This window comes from Aquila chrysaetos, chromosome 8 (assembly GCF_900496995.4).
Source record: "Aquila chrysaetos chrysaetos chromosome 8, bAquChr1.4, whole genome shotgun sequence".
NCBI classification, from domain to species: Eukaryota; Metazoa; Chordata; class Aves; order Accipitriformes; family Accipitridae; genus Aquila; species Aquila chrysaetos.
The window spans coordinates 44863805-44888535 of NC_044011.1; the positions used below are offsets into that span (position 1 = coordinate 44863805).

General features: G+C 55.5%; 1 protein-coding gene across 1 annotated transcript; it reads right to left on the reverse strand.

The window, feature by feature from the left end:
- Positions 1-11695: 11695 nt before the first annotated feature.
- On the reverse strand, positions 11696-24108 carry ADAMTS15 (ADAM metallopeptidase with thrombospondin type 1 motif 15). Its single transcript, XM_030023356.2, is given in 9 exon segments — positions 11696-14819; positions 15260-15435; positions 16054-16235; positions 16359-16536; positions 16885-17168; positions 17440-17607; positions 18293-18425; positions 22977-23319; positions 23321-24108. Coding segments are annotated over 9 exon segments (2823 nt in total). The 5' UTR covers positions 23899-24108; the 3' UTR covers positions 11696-14038.
- Positions 24109-24731: the final 623 nt, after the last annotated feature.

The following is a 24731-nucleotide window of genomic DNA, read 5'->3' on the forward strand; positions in this document are numbered from 1 at the left end:
GCGATGAACGTCATTGATTTATTCCCTTTTCTCGCTGGAAACAAAACGCCCTTTAAAAATAAAGCAAAAGGGGCTGAACTGGCTGTGCCTTCAGTCTGAATACCGCCGGTCCCCCCCGTGCATGGCCTTTTCCATAGGGTGCCGTGCCCGTGCCGATAACCCCGGCTCACGCCGGCCCAGGCCCCCAGGGAGAAGGGAATTAGCACTTCATATTTCTAACATGCAAGTCGGGAGCAAGAGCCCGGCCGGCCGGCATCCAGGCTGCTGCTGTCCCGTGCCGAAATTCCTCCCACTCTTTGCCAGCAGCCCCGGCTGGGTTTCATCTGATCTCTTCTCCCTGGAGAGCTGCCGGCATCAGCATCACCCCCAAATCTCCCTCCTCTCAGGAACTGCTGTTAGCAGGCAGTAAAAGCGAATGTGCGAGGTAGGAACTAGACATTGGAAAAGGCTGGGTGAAATGCTGAGGAGAGCCCAAATAACAACATAAACCCTCCTGGCCATGAAAGGTGGGCAAGGGCTCCAAGGGGCTGGCTCCTGTCGGGGTCTCCATCATCCAGCCCCGTCCTCAGGGTTGTGCAGAGACTTTGTCCTGCTCGGTGTCGCGTTGTTGTTTGGTTGCGTTTTTGGGGTTTTTTTTTATCTTTAGTACCATGTTATTTTTATACAAGCCTCTTTCCAAAACAGGGCCTATAAAATCTTCAAGCGATGTCCCCTGTCCCTGCCCCTTCTTCCCCGAGTAAATATTTTTAGCTCTCGTAAACACAAGATATTAAGCACTCGAGAGTGAAAACCAATGCTCTGGGGAGGCACCGCGATAGGGGCAACCCACGTTCCTCTCCATCCAGAGACGCTTAAAGCACAACCCACAATTACACCCTTATTTTAGCACCTCTGGCTGGACCCCATGACGCAGGTTTGGGACCCACCAAATGCTCGACCCGACCTCTGCTTCCCTCCTTCACAGAAAGCTGGAAGGAGGCAAAGGTCTGCAAAGCAGGTGCTAAACTGGGATTTTTCAAAGGAAACCCAAAGGAACGAGCTGGCCAGAGCTCAGTGGGTTGCAGCTATCCCCAAAATGTCACAGAGCTTGGAAAACTCTCATCCCTGTCGTTAATCCCCCCAAACCTTTGCCGGATACTGTGCTGGAGATGCTGTATACGAGGATGCTTTGCTGCCTCTTGGACCTCGCCGTGCCTGGGTCGCGTGCTGATGAGGTGCTGTCTTTTGGTTTAGATAGCAGAGGGGTGAAAAAAAGAAAGATTGATAAATTCTCCAGCTTGAAACCCAAGTGGAGGTCTCCTTTGATTCAGCCTTACCCTCCGCCAGAATCCCTGCAGTCTTCACCAAATTTCCCTAAAATTGATGGAAAATTCAACCCACCCCCCCCTTTTTTTTTTCCCCTAGTCAAAATGTTGACATTTGGGGAAATCTGAGCAGCCACAGCATTTCTCTGTGTTTTGCTGGAGGCCAGCGCCCTGCTTTTATACAAATTGCACAAGGGACCGCAAAGGAGATAAATAAGTTGCCCACAAGGTTCGTTCGGAGCAGTCCAGCAAGAAACGCCGTCCAGTTCCCAGGTCTCGGCGTTCGACCCAGGTTGTGCAATGAGCGGGAGGGCTGGGATTGCGCTGATGAGTGCAAGATGTCCCCAGGAAAGGGGACATCCAGAAAAAGCTGGAGGAAGCCACCAGTGCCAGGAAAGGACACTGGGAAAGTCTTTGATGAGAGCAGATACGACATTGGCTGGGATGCAAGAGTCCTTTCAAGAAGCAAGGGGCTGAGGACATGGCTTTGGGACAGAAGCTGACTTTCTCTGCGTGCTTGGGGCTGTTTAATCTGTCCAGCTCCAGTCTGTGGGACTCGGGGTGGCCCTGCAGAGCTGGACTCACCAGGGCAAGGTCTATCGACATAGGCTGGGGAAGGGGCTTAGTGGCACAGCTTAAGCGGAGCGAGATCAGAGCTGGGCTCCCATCCAAGGTTCAGGGCAAGGCATAACTCTGAATTTCCCAAGCTACCCAAGCCTCCTGGGTTTGCAGCTTTGCAGCCTCCTGAGATCAGATTCCCGTGATAGATTCCCAGCAGCAGAGATAGAAAGCTTCCCAAAAGGGCCCAAATCCCATTTGCTGAGCAGTCTCCTTCTCAGGCTATTTGCTGTATTTGGATTTCTGAAGAAAGCAAAGAATGAGGAGGAATTTCTCCCTACTTTGAGGCTCCTGTTTCCCTCCTCCCTGGGGAATCTCCCTTCCCCCTGCAGCGATGCAAGTCCGAGGCCAACCCATCTAACTGCCCATGGTGGCAGCTCTTCCCACCATCCTTCTGCCCCAAAAAGCCTCCTGCTGTCGAACCGTCCCATTGCCATCAGGTGCAATCAGACCCCTGCTTTCTTCCTCCGCCGGGCATTTATAGGATTCCTTGGGATGTGATTTGCACAATTTAGGATAAGGCACGTTTTTTTGAGCTCCCCTAATCTCTAAGTAGTGGCTGAAAGCTCAGGAGCATCCCAATTTGTGGTTGCATGTCTGGAGGGGCTGCATTAATATTTCTTTCCCTCCTGCTCCTCTCCCACACCCTCACTTTCACCTTTGTAGGGAAATAGTGTCATCTATGAGGATTTGTGGACTCTGCTTTCCAAAGAGGAAGGGATGCTGAATGCTTTTTGTAACCCAACCCCAAGAGCTGAGCCCTCTAGCATCATTTCCCCCATCGTCCGCTTTCCCAACCCTGAGATGGGAGAGTTCTCATCATCAATGGGTGTAAATGGTGGTGACATCAACCGGGACCGACGTGCCTCTCCCCTCTTCACAATAAAATACATATATCATCGCCTGTACCATTCATTTTCCTCTCACCACTCCCCGTTTTGTTTACCTCCCCTCCCGCCCCCCCAGCCCCGATTTAAGAGCCGCCAAAAGCCCTCCGTGCACAGCAGCGGGCTGTGGATCGGGCTGCTGTCCCTGAAACAAAGTGATATCAGGCTTGAGGGGAGATGTCAGATTGCCGTGAGTCATAACAAAGCCACGCACATTCATTTTCCTGTCAAATCGGCTTTAAACAAGCCCAATGTGAGTAAACATGGAAGCGCAGATTGCAAAGCCTGTACAAACACTCCCGGCTAACCAGTTTATACTCAGCAGATGTTAATGTTTAGCAGGCGGGGATGTGCCAGGAGGCTAAAGTAAAAGGTTTCCTTCCACGGTGGGTGAAGAGGGAAAGGTGATGTGGGTGCCAGAGCCGGCCGTTTTCGGTGGGCGAGACCCACGTGTCAGCGGGCGGTGGGATGCGGGAGGCAGCGGTGCAGCCTGGAGCATCCCCAAAACCCCTCCTATGTGCCTGGTACCTCTTGTTTGGCCCCTATTCAGCCCGGCATGCAACTCAAATCATCTATGGGATGTGCTGGGATGGATATCACCTTTGCAGGGCGTGCTCCGGAGGTTTGGGAGGGTTTGTAGGTCGGGGCCATTTAGTATCCATAGGAGCCAAGCTGCGGCACGTGTAGGAAAGCAGCCGCGATCCTGAAATAATGTTATCTTAGCAAATGGTTTTGTTATGGTTGTCGGCTTCCTTGAGAAGCATTTCTTAATGTAGAAAAGCAGCAGTCCCGATGCGGCGGGAAGTTTTTCATTACCAGCTTCGAGGAGTTCGGAGATGAGAGATTAGGGGGAAAGGCACACAAATCCACTGCTCTGGGAAAGAAAAATAGGAGATCTCTCTTTGGTAAGATGTGAAAATGCCTTGGAAATACTGGCTGCATCCAGATGTGAACTCAGGTAGCCCAAACTCCTGACAGGGGTGACCAGATGTGGGCTATGAGCAGCATATGAGTTGCTTTAGCAAAGAAAATCTGACAGAAAGTGGAGAAAAGAGGATCTCCACACCTGTGACGTCGCTTTTCCAGTTTCCTCATTTTGCCACATTCTTTGCGTTGTTTTTCACAATATTTCGGGCAAACCCCAAATAGTTCTGCTTGGAGAAGCACAATATTGGCTTTTTGCGTATATAACGTAGAGCACCAGTGTTTCCAGCATGCACACCACAGGCACAACCAGGACCTGCAGCCTGGACGGGAAGATATGCTGCATTAGGACTGCAGGAGTTTCACAGCATCTTGGGGTGCACCCAGCAACTTGCTATTTTTTTTCCATTTGGGAAAAAGAAAGTGTTATTCTTTCTGTACAGCAGGATGTATTTTTTTTAGGAGTCACCCACAGAAATTGAAGTTGAACCCGGGAAAAGAGGCAAAGCAGCAGACTAAAGGACTGGATGGGTCAAGAGGGGAGTTTTATGTGTCCCCTGCAGCTGGCTAGACTCTGATCCAGCAAAGCAATGTGATTTCTTGCAAATACCCATTTGTCTAGTGCAAAACGCCTTACATATCTCTTCCTCACCCTTGGCTCGTGGTCCAAACCCGAGCCCTACCACAGCTCCAATGGGTTTGGAGTCCATCCCGCAGGGGCAACCACGGCTTGAACACGGATTGAGCCTCTGCAGCCCGGATTTGAGCAAGAGTTCAGGATTGCTTCTAGCTTCAGAGGTCATCTGGCGCAACAGCCTACGGCCACAGGATGAGAGAAGGTGTGTATATATATATATATATATATATATATGCGATATATATATATAGGCGAACCAGTTTGAGGGATGAAAAAGCCATGCGGAGAAGACTAAAAGGTGCATAAAAGCATGGAGGAATGGAAATAGCAGCACGTGGGAAGCAGAACCAGAAGGTCCCGTCCCAAGGGAGTGTCACCGTAATCCAAGCAAACGTAGGCACTGAAATATCTCACTGCTGCTCCGTAAAGGATTTATCCCCCAAAATTTGGACTCGCTACCCAGAATAAGGAGGATCTGGGGCCTTTTTCTAGATGTCTGTGCTTGCATCTCTCTCCTCCGGCAGCGCACTGCTGGCATCCATCAGCGGAGCCCTGCAGCCACTGTCTGTCTGTCCCACCGTGTTGTTTGGTTTATCGACATTTTCAGCCCCTACACTCCGCACCACAAGGGGAATGTTGTCGGGTTTTTTTATCTCCTTCCCACTCCAGTTTTATCAGTTATTTATTTATTTGGGTTTATTGGTTTCCTTGTTCGTTTTGTCGTTTCGTTTATTCAGTCCCCGAGGCCGCTGAAATGAGGCACCGAAAAAGAAAATATAGGACAAATAATTATTATTTGCATGTTCTCTGGAATAAGCCAAGAAAGAGTCTCCGGGGAGAGGGTGGGATTCGCCTCTGTTTGTTTCTTCAGAGGCAATATTAAAAAGGAAAAATGTGAAAAGGCGGGTGGAAGAGTTAACCCTTGATGGAGCCGTGTCTCCGCACCACGGAGGGGGCTGAGAGCTCCCAGCAGCGGGGAGGAGAAAGAGGATGAATCAGAAACAGGTTCCCTGGTGCTTTTGGCTTCCCACCAGCAGAAACAATGCAAAAATAAAATGCAAGAGGAATCCTTGGCAGCGAGGAGAGAAAAGCCGTGCAGTCTGGTACCCAGGGCAAAGTGAAGGGCAGCGTTATTTTTTTCCCATGTAAACTCCCCCCCCCCCCAAAAAAAAATACCCCCCCCATGGCATTTTTAGAAGCGAATCTCAGCCGGATTTGGTGAATATTTTCCAGGTCTGGGCGTGGAGGTAAGGGACTCCGGTGTGGCACGTGGCGGGGCCGAGCGCATTCCCCTGGGGTGGCTCAGAAGCAAACATTTGGATGCCCATCACTTTGTACCAACCCATTGGCTTTGCAACAGAGCTAATTTTGTGCCTTTTTTAATTTTTTTCTTTACTAAAAGGAAACAAAAACATTGACTCCCCCGCACACGCACGCGACGCGCTAATTAAGGCGGACTTTTCTTTTTCAGGTCCAAATAGGAAACGTCGGCCGTGATCAGAAAACCACCTCAGCTGAGCGCTTCCAGCAACCCTTCAGCTGCATTAGAAAACAAAATCCCTAAAGCTTTTCTAATTGCATCTGCATTGGGGATGGGAGGAAGGAAGGAAGGAAGAATGGATGCAAGGAATTATGCAGAATCATTTATACTGGAGATGGACTTTTTTTTTAAATAAAGAGGAGCTTAAATGCTTTAAAATTACGTGCTTCACATTTTCTTCAAGACGTCAGATCCTTGCTCTTGAGGAGACGGTCCTAAGGTCTGCAAGGGGGATACATGCTGTCTCTTTTTCTTTTCACTTCCCTTTCTCCTCCTCAAAAGCAGAAAAAAAAAAAGTTTAAAAGGGATTGAGCCAAAGATTTCCTTTACAAAAAGACACACATTTCAAACAGGTTTATACCACCAAAAAAAGCACACTGCAAACAACATAAAAATGATTTTTCCTTTCCTCCCCCCATCACCTTTTGGCAGCCATGTTTTACCTGCCCCTCTGGGGACGACGTAGCACAGCAGACACAGACTCACGGAGGGTCTCCAGCAGTTCTGCAATGCTCCGGGGGTGTGGAAAAGCCAAAAAAAAAACGGGATTCAGGTGGGATAACAGCTGCTTTGCATTAGCATCTCCCTCATGAGCTTTCCCTTGTTTTTCTTCTTTCTCCTTGTTTCCTTTTCTCCCTGCTCACTCCTTTTTCTCCTGCCTTTGGGAGAAGAAAATGCAGCCCAGGTTCTCCCTGTCTTTCAGTGTCCATTTTCCTCCGTGTTTGTTTTTCCACGTAATATATCCTCACCTCCAAAGTAAGTGCTGAAGCCAGGGGCTTAATGGGCAACTTGGGGAAACTATGATCAAGGCCATACCTTGCCGCAGCCATCCTGTGCGACCCCGAGCAAGACCCCTAAACCCAGATCTCACCTCCCCCTAAATCCTGGAGGTATCTAAAGATGGATGAAGACGTGGCCTTTAGTCTCCCTAATTTCACTTAACATCTAGCGTGGGGATATTGGTTTTTTTCCCAAACTCCCTGGGATTTTTTAAGATGCCCAGATAGACCAGGCTTAAGTAGACTCAGTCTACTCTTTACTCATCATCTCGCTGCACCGTCCCCTCCATCCCTTGTCCAGATGTCCTTCCCCTACCTCTCACGCCTGTGTTTCTATAGCATGTGGGGCTGCTTCTGGACAACATATGTCATCGAGAACACAGAGAGCCTTAATTATCTCTGTCATGATGATGTGGTCCCTATAGTGACCATAATTTCGGGAACATGTGTTTCTGCTATCCGGAGCCTGGGCGCTGCACTTTTTGAAAATATTCCGAACGATATAGAGTTGCAGAAAAGGCCAAAGCAGTATATTAGCAAGAAAAAAGCCTATTCTGTGACGTGGGGAGGGATATATTTAGGATATTTTCTCAGCTCTGTACACCCCAAAAGGCTTTGATTCAGCCTCGGTGTAAACTTCCAGCATGTGTGTGAATTTGCTTTGCTTACAGGCCGTACCGAGCAGGGAAGTGCTGAAGTGCCTGCTCAAAATTAAGAACATGCTTAAGGGCTGAGAAAAATGTGCGGTATTTAAGCATGAATAGCAATTAAACACCGAAATGTGGCCCTGAGTGCCTCGGTGGCTGAGGGAGAGAGTGTATTGCTTAGCCAACTCCGGCTGTGCCCGACGCTTCGGCCACCTGAAAGTGTCTCAGATGCTCTGCTGAATCCCTGTGGTCTCTATTTTTTAATTTAGAGCAAAAAGCAGCTGTTACTGCAAATAATTACCCTTACGCCTGGATTACGTACAGTGTTGTTCCTTCCACGACTCCAAAACATTTTTCCTTGAGGGCTTATATTTCCAGAGCTGTCAATCCAACACCTCTCACCAGCGCTAAATTCGTTTACAGGAGGGGTGGGCGGGGAAGCTTTAAAAAATAAATAATCAAGCCACATTAAATAACCATTTGGGAGACCATCCGCCTCCCAGGCTTGCTTGGCTGAACTTGATATTAATTAGGCTAAATCCAAACGCAGCACCTTCCCCAGGAGTCGGCTGGAAAGCTCTCACCGCTCACCCCATGGCTGCAATTTCCAAGGGCTTTACCTAGTTAAGGATTATAATCTTTAACAGCTGCCTGATTTACTCAGCTCATTCCCTCGGAGATGCTGACACGGTCCTCGGCTGACGAACGCCGTCTCTCTCCTTCTGCCATCGCTTCTTCAAGGATTATGCATTTATAGGAGCGAAGGTATGGAATGGAGACCTCCAAAAAGATAAAATCCCGCTCCTGCCGCCGGTCAGTGAGGAGGTGGGAGTTTGCTTGCCGTAAATCCACGAGCCCTGCTTGCCAGATTAGAGCTGGCCTGACAAATTTGGCACCGACTGCGTTGTATAATTAGAAAAAAATATTAAAAAAAAAAAACCAATACACCAAACAAAACAAAAAACCAGCAGAAATGCTTGTGGGAACGTGTCAGTTTGCTGGCTGGGGAGGACGACGGGGGGAAGTTTAGTCTGCTGCAAGTAACCAGCAAGGGTCGGCATCGCTGGGGGGGTTGGCATCCCTCCCCAGCTGGTCCTGCAGCGGGGCTGGAGCTCGTCTCCGTCGCCCGGCTGCGGAAAAGCTGCCCGCCTTTTCTGCGAGCGCCTGACCCGGGGTTAGGATCAATGACACATCCTCAGAGCCGCCGGAATGGGGAAAAAGGCCTTTTCTGCTTGGAGAGCAGGTTTTTTTCCTGCCAGATGCGGGGAGGACCGGCCGTAACCAGCACAGTCTGTCCTCGGCGATCAGCTCCACGGCTGTCGGCGCGGGGAGAGGCGATGGGGAGAAGGGAGGAGAGGGGCCGGGGTCTCCCATCTCTTCTCCACATCAGCGTTTCATTTTATATCCCCGACCTCATGCGAACATCCCCATTTTCCCCACGCGGCGCGGGGCACAGCAGAGCGCTGCGCTGCCCTTCCCAGTTTATTTCCCACCCCGGGAGAGGTTTTCTGCAGGACATGTGTTATCAATTAGGTCCATTTGTTCAACCTACGTCTGGTTTTGCTTTTGTCTCTTGGCAAAACCCAATAATAATAATAATAATAATAGCAATAATAATAGCAAGGCAGCATCCCAACCTCAGGGAGCGGATCTGCAGCCACGTCGAAGCCCTTGACCAGAAAGGTAGACGAGGCAGAAGCGCTGCCCTCACCCTCGATGGTTTCTCTCCCTGACATTATACTTCAGGTAACTCCCTTTTTTTTTTTTACATTTTTTTCCAAGCTTCTTGGGTTTCAGCTTAGGACAAATGAAAACAAGCAGATTTGCAGGCGGTCCCAGATGTGGGATCGGGTTTTAGTTTCATAAAGGCATTCGCCATGGACCGTCCAAGCCATCTTCAATCCTCGGGCTCAGCCAGGGATGGGTTTGGAGCAAAGCACTCGGTGGGTTGGCTGGAGCACCGCGGGACCTTCGTTCTCAGCAAATCCCCTTGTGTATTAATTCATTTAGAGAGTTTAGCACTTGTTATATGTGTTGAGAGCTTAAGAGGCTGGACATCTCGATGTCCCATCATGAACACCAGCCATGCTTCGTGCTACTATGCCATGGGGATAGATTCAGTTTTCATGCTATTTTTACTGCTTAAAAAGTAAGAAAAGGTGTATTAGGTCTATCTAATCCAGCATCTTTCTCCAAAAGTGGCCAAAAGCAGATGCCTGGGGAAGTGCACAAGAAAAGGGTGAAGAAAGTGGATGGAAGGCTAAAATAACTGGAGGAACTAAATGCACTTGTGCTAGCAGAGGACTCGAGTCGGTCTTTTTTTTTTTTTTTTTTTTTTTGGTAGGTTTCTGTTTTTCTTTTACAGAAAACCCCACAGTGCTCTCCATGTGCCAAAGCCAGGAAACAGAAAAATAAAATGCTACCAGAGGGGCATTTCAGAAATACCTCCTGTGCCTCTCCCAGGGTATAAGTAACTTCTGGGAGCGTGCGGCTTTGCCCTTTGCTGGGCACAACTCCTTGGCCTAAGGGGATGAGTCTCATGCCCTTCAGTCTGTCAACCTGTCTGCCCCCTTCAATTCCCTGGCTGTTTTTAACCCCATTTTAACCACAGCAAAGCTGGGGTTTCAAAGCTACAGGTTTCCTTCGCATTTAGTGGAGCTGGAGGATGCAGCTGAAGATGCATCAGTGTCCCCTGAAGGGAGAAGCAGCCAGCTCAGCCTTTTATTAGACATCAGAGAATCCAAAGAAGACAAATTCACAGTGAAGGGAAGCAAAACACAAAATATTTCAGTGTCAGAAGACTAGGAAGCTCAAGAGCCATCGATGACACCGTCTCATGATGCTGGGAGAAGCTACCCCTTCCCCTTAGACTCAGCATATGATGCTCCATATCATTTCTCTTTCACCAGGAGCCTATTCCTGCGGCTTCGGGCTTTATACGGATGCGGGACATCACCTGTGTCACCCCCTTGGTGCCAGGTGTCGGTGTTTGGCTCAGCCCTATTAAGTCCCCGTGGCTTTCCTGGGGCAAAGACCCCTGAGCAAACAGACCATGACTTGGCTAAACACCAGCCTTCCCTCTGAGCAGGTGTTTTTGGCATCGGGGCTCAGTTTCTTCCTTCCTTACCAGGTAAATACTTGGGGCTTGTGTGGGTTTTTTGTGTCTCTGGGCGATTTTTAAGGGCACCTGGTTAAAAGCGTGGCTGTCATCTGGTGCTGGAGGAGCAAGGTGTTGGTTGTAACTTGGGTTTCTTCTCCTGAACGGATACTCAAGGGGAAAGCTATGGCACGGGGTATTGTGCCGGCTGGAAATCTCCCTCTCTGTTCCTAATAAAGCTGTTTGCAGCTGGAGCCTTTGCAGCGTGGGATATATTTGCGCTGAAACTGAACTTTCTTGTGGGAAGAGGTGCAGGCAATCAATCCTTTATTTCCCTGTAGGAGCCAGCAAGGGGGAAGGTGCTCGGTCGGGCGTGTCGTGTTTGTTTCTTTATGGTAATGAAAAGCAAAGCGAGGTTGCCCCCAATAAAACACATTAATTTTGCCAAATCATTACAACATAGGAGAGAAAAAAATTGCGTTTGCTGGGGGAAAATAAAATACCAGGCAATCTGTCCCTGGTGAGAGCTGGAGGGGGTGACATCAGGCATCCCTGAGCTGACGTGTCCCATTAAAAGGAAGAGGGTTATCTCACCGTTGGCCCGATATAACGGGGGAAAAAGGGCTCTGACTCAGGGAGGGTGTGCTGGGAATCGGCAGGAGGAACGCACACTGCTTTCCGGGCACCCAGCGACCCCGCAGCCGTGCCAGGCTGGCTCAGCTGTAAAGCTAACCTCGCTTTTCCCGAACCATCCGAAGGTGATGTGACAAGGGGCCGTGACTGAGGCTTTGTCCACATACGGAGCGGATGACTCCAGAATAGCACATCGGGAAGGGACGGTCCCGGAAAATGGTATGTGCAGACACGGTTGTTCCAGGATATGAGAGTGCTGTTCCAGTTTACATTAATCCGTTTAACTCTATATTGCTGTTATCCTGACAAAAAAGCATCCTGATTTCAGGCCAAAGCAAACCAGCCTCATGCATTTAACGTCCCGGTGCAGGTGAGCCCCGGGGCTTGCAGGGACTAATCCACCGCTGGGCTCCTTCAGGCTGGGGTTTGGGTTTTTTTTTTTTTTTGCCAATAACAAATCCTGTAGCAGAAGCAAGTCAGAATAAACCTGTTAGGCATTCAAAGGTTGGGGGTTTTTTTCTGCAGTTAATGAGTTGAGGCTTCAAAGAGGCCGGGATCGCAATAAGAAATGCTCTGCAGCTACCAACTAAATGACATGGGCACGACCGCGTCCCCCGGGGATCCAGGTGTAACTTTAAATACAGTTTTATTTCAGGTTTGCTATTGACGCACAAACAGCAGAGATTGATGTTTAGTATACATGGTATACACAAAGCAGCCAGTACGATCGGCATCTCCGTCCTTTTGCTGCACACTCGGCAAAAGAACCGCACACAAGAAATCCCTCCTGCCCCATCCTTCCCCTCCCCGTGAACAAGGGTGACAATTCCTCTGTGGCTTGGAAACCATCTGTTGGATGGCAAGACACAAAAAGGCAGCTCCTCGGAGCTCTGTCCCCAAAGAAAAGCACGGCAAGCTCAGCGACGCAGGAAAACCCTCCGAAACTAGATGATACGTTCATGGGAATGGAGACCAAGAAGGGATTTCCTAGAACATTAAATCCCATCCCCCTGTTGTGCAGAGCAACCACAACATCTGCTCCCGGCTCTATCAAGCAGCGTGGAGACCCAAAATGTTATTGCGGTCAAAAAGGCAATACATAAATCCTGGGAGGATGGGTCTGCAAACATTGTCACGAGGGGTTTGCTAAGCTGGTGGAACGGTCTAGCGAGGAAACCCCTGTGCTACCGCTGTCCTGTTTCTTGTGATCTTTCTCACCTTGCCCACAGCTGGAGACCTTTCAGAGCAGACCAAAGGGCACAAGAAGATTCCACGCTATACCTGCATGGGACCAAGCCAGCAAGGTAGGCTCCAAGCCTCTAGCTGCTGAGACAGCATCTTCTGCCTACCCATGACCTGTGTATCATCTCTGTAGTCCCTTTCTGCTGATCCCAATAACTGCATAGCTCGACCCAGAGACTCTGGCTTGCCCACAGTCACAGCTAACCAATTAAGAGGCACCTTCATCAGTGGAAAAGCAAAAAGTGAAATGGTCTGAGCAAGACACCTAAATGATGCGTTAAATGGTCGTTGGGAAGAGGGCGGTGCATGAGGTAAGACAGCCTCCGACCACAACGGGCACGATGCTACATAACCATCAGAGGTACAGAATAAAACCTTGCACAAAACACTGGAGGGGGAAACTGGTTGTAGATGCTCCGCAGCAGCAAGATGTTCAATGCCTCCTCTTTCCCCGCACGCCTGAACCCCGCTGAGCCCCTTACCCCCAGGAAAGCCCTAGACCCAAATTTATCTTCCACTCCCGCAGCTCAAAAGCGACGGCGGGGAAGTCGCCCCAGCTCTGCTAGAGTTCAGCTCATGATATCTCAGGGAGGCTTAACGCAGAGGAAAAATAGCCCAACCTGGCCCAAAGGTTGGAGGGCAGAGGGCGGTGGGATGTCTGGGTACAGCATACTGGTCCCATTGAGCAGCGAGCACCGTTTCCAGAGTGGAGTCAAGTACCGGCAACTCGCAGGACTGCGTCTGACCGCGTATGGCACCGTGCCATGGTACTACAGTACAGTTGCTTGTTGCTTTTTTTGGAATGACAGCTCAAATCTCAGGTCCATAAGTGATCCCTGAAAAACTTCAGGCGGGCATTTTACAACCTGCCCTGGACCGGGGTGTAAAGGAGCATCCAGCTACACACTGGATGCTCGCACAGCCCCATCCCGAAGCACCATAGGAAAACCTCAGCCAGGTGAGAGAGCCCACCGGGAATAACACCATCCCTGCTACGCAAGGTTTACATCCATCGGGGCAGGAGGAAGGAGGTTAAAAAAAAATACAGAGTTAAGCACCATAAAATCTACACTGGTCAGGTCATAAACATGAGGAGAAAATGAAAATAAAGCCACCACCTTCCAGCGTGGCCCGGGGATGCTGCTGGGGCTCTCCGGACCACCCAGGCTGCAAAGTCATCACCAGCGAGCCCTGGAGGCATCAGTCCCAGCACCTCGTCACACCGGTGGTTGGACAGTATAATTTGCCATCATTGCATTGGTAAATCCTTTTGGTCCCGTTTAGCACGAGTGTCGGGGGAGTCCGGAGAGGGGGGAGGTAGGCTTGGCCCTGGGAAGATGGGGGAGTCTTCGACAGTGCAATTTAGAGGCATCTCCCTGCCTGAACTCAGATCCATCCTGGGCAGCGATCCTTCTTGTTTCCATCCGTCCCCCCTGACTCCCAGCCTCCGCCGGTGGGTTTCCGCATCGTTCGGCAGCTTCGAGGTAGATGTTCGTTCCTGCTCTGTCTCTGAGCGACCTGGTCGGTTAAAGCCCTCTCTCCTGGGCGCGTGGGGTATGCGTGCTCTCTTCCCACACCCAGGTCCCTTTTTTTCCCTTTCCCCCCCCCCCCCCCCACCCCGTTTGCTATGTGCTATGGACATCTCCCCCTCTCCCAACCCCTGGCTGCTGCTCGGCTGCATCCAGCCAGAGGAACACCATGCCCTTCCTCGCAGACACCCCTTGACCCGCTCAGCAGGGCCTCAAGGTGCAAAAATCCAGCTCCTGTGGCTTCCTCCGAAAATTGCAACTCTCCCGGGGCAGCAGGCGCCCGGTCGGGACCGAGCATTTCAGCGCCCGTCTCTTGAAACCCCGACCGCAGCTCTTGGAGCAAGGAGACCAAGGTCCAGCTTCCCACGCTGGGCAGGGCTCCCCGCACAGCCGGACATCGGCCGGTCGCTGTGCCGCGTCGCACTCGGCGGCCGGTTGGCCGTAGGAGTCGCGGCAAGCCACCGAACGCTTCTGCAACCCGTCGCCGCAGGTGACGGAGCAAGCCTCCCAGCCGCCCGCCGCCCACTTGTAGGAGGGACGCTTGTAGCTTGGTCTCCCACCGTCCAAGCGGTTGGACAGGCTGAGGACGCTGTTGTTGAGGTCCGGTGAGGTCTTGCCCTCCTTCTTGTAGGAGGACTTGTCCTCCTTACTCTCCTTGGGGAGGTAGAAGGAGTAGCGTACCCGAGGAGGGGTCATCTTCCCCACGGAGAGCACCTCCAAGGTCAGGGGTTCCTGGATGGGCTTGAAGGCTTGGAGGCTCTCGACGGCGGTGCCGGTGCCGCTGTACCGCAGGACGCTGCCCTTCACCATCAGGTCCCTCTCCACGGCGGAGACGATGAAGTGGCCGTTCAGCAGGTACTTGCCCTGCCCGTTCTTCAGCGCCAGGTAGTTGTCGTCGCTGATCAGCCCTTTGTAACCCCGCTGCCTGATGTCGATGTTGGAGGCGCCCGCGGGGATGACCACCACGAAGTTGTAGCCGTGCCTGGAAGAGACGAGCAGGCAGGGCAGGCCATCAGGCAGGGGGACGTCCTGCTACGACGTGGCCTCAGCCTGAAGCTCTGCAGCTACAGCCCTGAGATCTTCCCACCCCTACAGTTATCTCCTCCTTCCCGCGAAGATCATTTTGAATCTCCTCCCTGCGCTGACTTTCATCTAGGCTGAGGTCACCCCGATACGGGAAGATGCTTCGGCTCCTCTGGCTCAACAGTACGGACGTACTGGAGCTAATTCCATCAGCAGAAGCCCACAGCGCATTAAACGTGCCCTGCTTCTCCTTCAGAGCTAGCCCACGTCTCCGCTAGCACCGGGAGAGTTTGCTCGGGATGGACTTAGCCCCCATTACCATCTCCATGACCTTCCTGCATCCACCCCAAAAAGCAGAGCTGGGAGAGGGGGAAGCGCATGTGGTCACCTAACACTTACATGGGTTTGGTGAACAAGCCCGAGACCTTCTTGCAGCTCTTGTTGTCTCCTCCGCAGACGCTGCATTTGTCAAACTTCTTCTTGGAGCCCAGCTTCCCATCGCAGCCTGCTTTGATGCATTTACCCTGGACGCAGACTGAGGTGGAGTCTGGGGAGCAAGGGGTGCCGTCCACAACCTGCGTGAGGGTGAGCAAAACAAGCTGCCGCATTTCTCTCTACCACCCCACAAAGCCCTCCCAGCTGCAGCCCTCCAACCCGGGGCTACCCGAATCCAGCAGATAAGTCCTGAGGAGACACTAGCAGGCACCGTGTTGCCCTTTGCTCGTGCTCTGCTTTGCAGTCAAGCTTTTTAGGGTCTCTGAGAAGAGCTGTGCGGGACTACATCCCTTTTTTTCTCCATCTGCATCATTTTCTGCCCTTTCTGTTGCATCGGTGCAAAGGGAACGGGCTGCCCTGGGGACACAGCTAACACCACCCTGCTCAGTCCCACATCTGGCCGCCCACCCTGCCTGGCACGCACATCACATCCCCGGCGCTGTAATTATCATCCTCTATCTCAGAACGATGGGCACCTATCCCAGAGGCACCTTTGCAAACCCTCCGCGGACCAACTCCAGCCCTGAAATAAATAACCAGACGCATACAGGCTGATTCATACCAGCCTGGTGGATTCTCCTCCTCTACAACCTCATCTAATCCAAGCTGCCCACCAGACAAGGAAAATCCTTTCATTTCCAGGCATGCTGGAGTCATCCTACAGCCAAGACATTGACCCCGGCGGGTCTCTCACCAACCTTGGGTGCCAACACGTAGAAGTAGCCCGTGCCGTTAGCCCGGCAGATGAGCTTGCATTTATCCCGGGGCGAGACGCCGGAGTATTTGGGGACCCAGGAGATGGAGGCAGTGAGGCGGTTGGTGCTGTGGCTGTAGCCATTGAAAGCTTCACACTGCTCCTCGCGGAAGCTTTTCCCTGGCACTGGAAAAAAAGGGGACGCGCATGGGATTGGGGACTAGCCCAGACCTCCGGCGCTGGTTTTATGGTGGTGTTATACAGACCACGCACACACAACCACCGGCAAGCTGAGCTCTGGCCCCTTACCTGCAGCAGAGCAGGGGTCCAGGTTGCAGGAGCGGTACTTGACACGGATGCCCTCGCAGTAGGAACCCCCGTTGGCAGGCACCGGGTCGGTGCACTCCCGCTTGGCCAGCTGCACCCCACCGCCGCACGTCCGCGAGCACTGCCCGTAGGGTGCCCACTTCGCCCAGCCGCCGTCCACCTGCGGGGATGCTGCGGGGTGAGATGCTGCATCCCCCTTTGGCACCGGCTCCATCCCAAACGGGGCGGGGGGGGGGGGGGTCTCTGGATTCGGAGCCCATCCCTTCGCAAGCAAAACATCCCCAAACCTGCCCAGGGCTGGCCGGAGCAGAGCAACGGCATCCCTCTCGGACAAATATGCAATACCCAAGGGACCTCCATCTCTTTGCACATCGGTGTTCCCCCCCGCACCGGGTCCCCAGCACCAGCAGGCAGGGGACTGCCCAGCCAGCACCCACGCAAAAACTCGAGGTGACCCCCCCCGCGGGATGTTTTTTGGGGGGGGGGGGTTCACGTCGCAGGTACTCACCCTGTACTTACTGATGTTATGCCTCTCAACGCAGGCACCCTTCAGACAGAAGCGCCCTTCGCCGCAGCCGGTGCCGTCCGCCCAAGGGAAGTGACGGGTCTGGCAGACGATCTGCCCGCGCGCTTTGCCCGTGCACCAGAGCTTGGCGCAGTACTGCATGTACGGGCAGGGCTTGGAGCCCACCCCGAAAGCCAGCTCACACTGCTGGTTCAGGCTGTAACTCGTCCCCGGAAGGTCTTCGGGCAGCGGAATGGGTTTGGCAGGCTGGTCCAGCAAGCAGTCTCCTGTGGGAGTGGGGATGGGTCCTTGGGGGGGTTGTATGGACCAGCGTGGGGAGGGACAGCATCGCTGCTGGGGACACCCCGGCACCAAGAAAGCTTGCCCGGTGCAGAAACACCACCGAACTCCCCGTTTCCTTCTAACTTTGTTTGCAGAGGGGGTAGAAGAGTTGCTCTACAGCCCATTAGCCTCTCCCGGTAACCAGCCCCAGGGACGGATCCTGCTCCCACGGGACAGGGACACAGGTAAGAGGGCGAGGGATGCAGGAGGGCTCACCGTGGCCGCTGTCGAGGAAGTCAGTGATGATGGCAGCGCTGCAGGCTGACCAGGGGTTGGCGCGGTCGATCTGGATGAGAGTGGGGGACATCATGTGGTTGGTCTTCAACCGACCAAAGACCTCCTCGCAAGCCTTCACGTTGTCGTGGGGCATGTTGAAGACGTGGCCTGAGTGAGGGATAAAGGGGGGGGGGGGGGGAAGCATGAATAACCCCACTTGGCATGCAGAAGAGGGCCCCCACAGCTTCTTGCAATGAGGGAAACTGAGGCACAGAGTGAGGCAGACCCTTGCAAGGATTGCAAAGGCTGTGGGTAGCCCAGGAGACACCCGGGGAAGGATGATGCTCGTGCACGCCCTGGCTCGGACTGCAGGCAGGGACCGGGAGCTCGCAGGACCGGCACACGTGAGTCACCCTGCCGGCAGCGTCCCCGAGCCAGCGAGCTTTCTGGCACTCGGTCCCGGCTGCTTCGTGCATGTGGAAAGCACATGGGAAAGGAAGGACAAAGGAAATTGCAAAGAGAAGGAGACTTCAGCGCTCGCCTCTCTCCCTCCTCCTCCTCCTGCCGAGCACCACAAGTGTCTCCGGAGGTAGGTGTGCCCTCCGCCTGTTATTTCAGGACTCCCGAATCCTGGAAACCCAGCTGAGGTAGCAACAGCAACGGCAAAGCCTTTTGCTTTCTCAGCAGCTCTTTCCCACCCGGCTCGGGGAGTTCTCGTGCCCCAAGGTGGAGTTTCCCCATCACCGGATACCGGTTATTGTCTGATCTTCCGGAGGTTGAAATCAGGGTTATTTTGAACCTCACCAGCTCCTGGCATTCCTCCCGAGGGGAAGAGGAGAGCGGGGGGCCTTACCCAGCTCATGGGCGGTGGTGAAAGCCGAGGGCAGCCCATCGTCCTCGATGACGGAGCAGCTGCGCTTGGGGTCGCACATGGTGCCCACGTCCGCCATCCCCAGCGTGTCGCAGGTGGTGGCACCGCACAGGTCCTGTGAGGCACGGAGGCGAGGGGTTAGTCCCGGCGCCGGCACGGGCATCACGGTTCCCCATCCCCACCCCATCCCCGGTATCCCACGGGGAGCCGATCCCAGGCTGCTTGAGGAGGAGAGGCAGCCCAAAGGGATGGGGATCGCACCAGGCTGCGGAGGCAGGAAACCTCACCCTGACCCAGACCAGGCTGCAACGACGTGTTTGCATTTAACCCTGGCACCGGGGACGCTTTTTGTGTGTAGCATCCTCCCGTGCCTTCAGCAACGGCTTTTCCCACCCGAATGGCTCCTCCGGCCGGGGTGGAGATGGTTTTGGCATGGAAGAGTCAGTCTGGCTCCCTTCTTCAGCGCGAGCTCAAGGATCGGACGCAGACGGGTGGAAGGGACGACACCTGGCCTTGGGCTCACAGCCGGCCCATTTCTCAGCCTCATTTCTCAACTTCTTCCTAGGAACAAGAAGCCCCTGGACCAGGTCCAGAGGTTCCCAAGGCTAAGGGAAGCCCTCCTGTCTCTCCGAGACACTTTGCAGCCATCCCTCAAGGAGCAACCGAGCCCCGCTGCTTGAAGAAGGAACCAGCCCAGCCTTCCACCCCCAAATCGAGGACGGCCAGACCCCACGTAGATGCTGCCGGGACAGAGGACGGGAAGGATCTCGTCATGGCTGGATCTGCCCTTCTTTGGGATCCAGAGGTGCTTGTGCGACTAAAAAGTCCCTGTTCGAAGAGGTACCGCCGCTGCAGCCTGGCAATAGCCTTGTCCTCGCATGCCCCCTTCCCACGCTGGGGTCTGTCGGCGACTTGGGAAGGCTGGAGCATCGTCCCCATCCCTCGGTGCTGTCCCAGCCGGGCTGGGAGCTGCAGGGGAGGCCGTGCAGGGGACAGGGAGCAGCTTTCCACATGAAAAGAAAACGTAAGGGACTCGTCGGGCGCTCCCATGCTATAAATAAGCGTGATTCATGCTCAGCGCTCACCCAGCCAAAGCGCCTGGGTTGCTCGAAATCTCGCATGAGCGGCTCTGCCAACATTTCCAGCGAGGTTTCCAAGCTGAAGGCATTCCCGTGCAGGCAGGTTCAGCCGCGGGTAAATAACAGTCCTGATGACTTCAGAGAGCCCCGGCCAGGGCTGAGATGGCTTTAACAGGAGACCTGTGGCTACAAAGTCTGGAGGCACAGGCGAGACCATGATCTCTGGAGAGGCGAGGCGGAGAAGCGCCTGGGTCCGGGCCGGCTATCGCAGCCGGTGGAAAACCCCGTCGTACAACCGGGTTCATGTCTCTGCTCTGCAACAGTTTTCCTTGTCGGCTGGGACCCGGCTGCATCCCTGATCCCACCGCGCATTGATGCTGGCAGGGACATGCAGGCGGCAACCCCGCATCCCCGGTGGCGGGGCCACCGTCGGCGAGCGTAGGGTGAATAAATGGGGCTGGCAAGCCCGGACGCTGGGTCCCCTGTCCCAAAAATGCCACCAAGAGCCAGTGCCATCCCCATGCTGAGCTAACCCAGGGATGGAGCTTGCCCAAGACCCCCCGCCCGTGCTCTCCCCTGTGGCAGTCCCAGCGCTGGGGGTTTGGGGGTGAAAGTGGACACGGGGAGGGGGGGAATGACACAGCATCACGGGGAAGAGGCGGCCGCTCGCTGCTCTTTGAAGAGTTGCCGTTTCCTTGCTGGCGCGGCGAGATTTTGGCTCCCGGCCCAACACCTGCACTGACACACTGACCCACTTCTCGCTCTGAACCTCGCCTGCCGGCGACGGGGATACATGAACGAGTGGCTCTTAACGGGGTTTTCCCTAAACCCACCCCCTCCAGCCACAGCCTCCTAGGGGCAGCCCTCTTTGAAAGGCTGGGAAGAATCTCTGGGATCTAATGAGGGGTCCTGACCCCCCCCCCCAAAACGCCTCCTCCAGCCTTGCCGGGGGTCCAGCCTGCTCAGGAGGGGAGGCAATGCAAGGATGGAGCTTCGGAGAGGAGGAGAGAGAAATGCGAGAGGTTTAAGGTGCGAAAGTGGCATGCGACGGGCCAGCTCTGCCTTTGCACGGTGTGCTCACCGTCATCGATATCGCCCGCTGCCAGCCCAAATACAGGGAGGATGCCCAGTGCCCCGAGGGGCTCCAAGCAACCCGCTCAATGCGGCACCAGGGCTCTCCTGCCAGCCTGACCTTCATCTGAGGGCGCTTCCAAGGCTTTTCTTCATCCCCTCGCGAACTTCTCGAGATGTTCTGCGGGTCAGTTGGGCACATTAATTCGCCTACTCGGAGACCAGGTCATAAGCGCTCTCCCTGCCATGGAAGCTTCTCACGTCTGCCCAAAGCAACCCCGAAAATCTGAGCTTTGAGCTACAGAGGGTGGGTTCCCAAATTCCCCCGCAGCATCTGCCGCGTGCTAGGCTGCAGCCAGGTGTTCCTTGGTGCGACGTCCCTTCGGTTTTACAGCAGGCCAAAGATGTTCAGCAAAGCTTTGCCGATGGGACGTCAAGGTTCAGGATGGGTGGGAAGCACGGCCGAGCCCTTCGCCTTGGTGCGCGACGCTATTTCCAAGAGGCAGGAGCGCAGCCGAAGGCTGGATGCTCTGCAGGACCCTCCAACAAGCGCCGGCTCAGGTAGGAAGGTGAAGTTGCTGATCTGCAGATCTGCACCCACCGGCTGAGCGGGACTGAGCTCCCCAAAGGCAAATCCGCAGTCCAGCACGACCGACGTCGGGTGGGAGCAAAGCCGAGCGGGATGGGACAGCCCCATTCATCAGCCACTCGTTGACACAACTGGAAACTGCCTATCAACTGGGCTTGAGATGAAATTTAAGTTGGGGGCTTATATAACAGCTTTTTGGCAGGGAGATAAGCTTTGGGGTGTCAGGGGACCACAGATGGATGCACTCAAGGAAGGCAGATGTCTCCTCGATCGTGTGCCTTTGCACCGAGCTCGCCTTGGGATTTCAGGAATGGCTGGTTTAGCAATGTGTAAAAAATGCAGCCCGGCCGTGATCCGCAGCTTTCGGATTGCTGGGACCGAATCCGTCCCACGTGTGGCTCCGGTGATCTCACCAGGTTTCCACCAGAGATGGAGCTGCCTCATCCCCGCAGGGGTGTCAGCAGGCATCATCCTCCTCTTTGCAGCTTACCCCGCGCAGGCAGGAGCTGCTGCAGCAGGCTGGGATTCAACCCTGCCTCTGCTCCGGCAGGATTTACAGCTGGCCGGAGGACACGGCCCCTGCCCGGGGCGGGGGGGACGAGGAGGATGGGTGGGATGAGGTCTCGCACGTCCCGCACAGCATCGTTCCTGCTCCAGGCCATCATCAGCCCGCGCTGACCCCAGGCTAGGGGCAGCTGAACCGAGCTGGATGCTGTATCCTTCCCACCCACGAGTGCCTGAGCTGGAAAAACGTTTTGGGAATGGTCTCCCTGCTGTTGAGGGGAGTTCCCAACCTGTCTCTAATCCAAAGACATCTGGGCAGGGATGGGGGAAGGAGAAAAAGCAAGTTGCTTCTTGCTGGCAAAGCCTGCTGCAGCCAGGGTAAAACACGACCGTCCCCTTCCAACTGGGCTCATCCTCCTCCCCTCCCATTAGCGATTTGGGGGTGCGGGCCGTAACACCCCAGCTGGGCACCGCACCGACGTCAACCCTGAGACAGGACCCCAGGGAAGAGAAGCATTTGGGGAGGAGGCTCTGGGAGCGGTGTCACTGCTTCCATGTCACCCAGTTTATCAGGGCGGGAGGATGGAGAGCTCATCCTGGCGCGGCAAGCACCCCGCACCCCACGTAGCCCTTGCCAAAGGCGAGCAAAAGGTTAGGTCGACAAAGCCCCCCCCCCGCTCCATCCCTGGGGACGCGGCCAGCCCCACGGCAGAGGTGAAGGAGACTTTCGCCTCTTCCCCTCCGAGGGCTGCAAGCGCTGGCTGTAGCTCCGGTGCTTTTCTTCCAGCCCTGAACCGGGTCCACGCAGAGCAGCCAGCACGGGGAGGAGAGGTCCAGGTTCTCAGGAGGACCTCGCGCATGAGTCAGAGGAAGCGGGGAGAGGTGGTTTGGTTTTTGGGTTTTTTTTTTTTTTTTCTTGGCAGGTGGCACAGTGAATTCTTCCCAGCCGGGAGGGGGGAAACGGGGCCACGCTCCTCCTCTTCTGGGCTCGGACCCCGCGTTTCGGGGTGGTGGCCGCTGTGTGCCAGAGCCGGCGGGCACCGGCTGCCGAGGCTTTTGCCAGCAGGCAGGGGATGGAGCGGCAGGTTTCTGCCCGTGGGGGCAACATGCCTTTGCAACCTCCCGGCCTCGCTTACCCCCTGGCAGGGCTTTCTCCGGGGCTGCTGGCCAAAACCAGCCCAGAGGACAACAAGGGCTGGCTCAAGCGGGCTTGCTCCGCACCTCTGCTCCCCCCCCACCGCGTCCCCGGCATCTGAGGGTGGAGGGTCCCTTGGGAAAGGGGGGTCGGCCACGAGCACGACCTCCTCCAGCGTGCGCCAGAGATGGGGGGCAGGTGGCAGGAGACCTTAGCACGGTGCAAGGCTCCTCGAAATTGGGGGGGGGGGGGGGCAGCCCTCCGGGTCATCCCCCCCCCTGCACCCACCTGCTTGGTGAAGAGGATGGCGGTGTCCCAGTACTCGGGGTGCTTGTCGCTGACCTTGTTCCACTTCTTCTGCCAGGCGCAGAAGTTGCGGAGGGTGAGGGCGGCGTTGCCGGTGACCTTGGGCCCCTTGTCGTCCTGCCCGATGAGGAGGAACTTGACCACGGAGATCTGGATGGGATTACGGATGCTGGGGTGCTTGTAGAGGCGGGCGGCCGTGGCCATCAGGGTGAGCAGGTAATGCTGGAGGTCGTCCCCGTGGAACTTCACCATCGACTCGTCGGCAACCACCAAGGTCTCCACGTAACGGGGGACCGAGGCGAAACGCTTCGCCCGACCCCCTTTCCCCCCCCCCGCGCCCCCGATACTTGTCCAGTGCCTGCAGGACCCCGGGGGTGAGCCCGGAGCCCACGGCACAACGAGATGCTCCGGCCCCGACGGGGCGACCGGGGTTGCGACGCTGCAGACGGTGGGCTCCGCCGGCCGCCCCCCCCGCCAACGGGCTGATGATATATTCGGCTCCACGGTAACCGAAAGCCCCCCGGAGCCCCCCGCAAAGGCTGAGGGCGGCGAAAGACTCCCGGTCGGCGTTGACATCCCCCGAATAAAAGCAGTGGCGGAGGCCGGGGAGGGGGCGGACGGAGCCGGGGGTGACCCCCAGGTAGTGGGCGGCGAAAGCGGGAGCGATGAAATGGGCGTCGGGGGAGAGATGGAGGTAAAAATCCTCCCCGAAAGCCGAAAGCTGGAAAACAACCGCTTGCCCTCCCCGGGGGGGTTCGGCGGAGCCTCGCCTGAAGTAAGAGCGCCCGTTGATGTCGGGGTCCAGGCGGAGGGGGGTCACCACCTCGGTGTCCCCCGGGGGACCCCCCGAGGGCAGGCTCAGCCCCGGGGAGCCCAGCAGCAGCAACGGCAGCAGCGGTAGCATCGTCCCGGGGCCCGGGGGAGGGGGGGGGGGGGGCTGGTTCACGCCGGCGGCATCGGGCTTTGGGGGAGCCGGGAGGGGGGGGGGGGGGGGAGAAAGCAGGACCCGGCCCCCCCCCCTTCCTTCCTCCCTCCCTCCCTCCCTCTTCCTCCTCCTCCTCTTCCCAAAACTCGGCGGAGGGCTGGAGGGGAGCGGAGCGGCCGTGCGAGCCGCCTGCCCCGCCGCTACCTGCCTTATGGGGCGCATCGGGTTTATATACGGCGGGACCGGGGCGGGGGGGGGGGGGGGGGGGGTTTAAGGCCGGGGAGGGGGGGGGGGTAACGGGGCGCGGCTTGGCCCCGCCGCAGCCACTCCGGTACGGAGCGGAGCGGGGCCGGGAGAACCGAGCTCCGCCCGGGGCCGCCGCCGCCGCCGCCGCCTCCCCGGAGCTGGCGGGGGGCGGGGGGACAAGGCACCGCCGTGGGGCTTGAGGTGGGGGGGGGGCGGTATGAGATGTTGGGGGGGACACCCACCCCCTCTTCACTTGTGTTCTTGTGGGGGGGGTGGGACACTTGCAGCCCCCCCCCCCCAGGGATGCTCCAGTCTGCTCCCCCGCGATGGTGCTGGGTCCTGCGATGGTGCTGGGTCCCGCTCTAAGCGAAGGGGCAGGATGAAGGTCTGTGGCCCCGCAGGGGAGGTCTCTGGCTGGGGGCAGGGGTGCGAAGTGAAGGTGGAAGGTCCTCTGCTCCGCGCTGGTATTTGGGACAGTTCAGCGGAGCGGGCTTGACCTGCTGTTTGGCAGCCGAGGGTTTAGCTCTCGGACTTCTTCGGGAAGATATTAACATGTTTTTCACGGC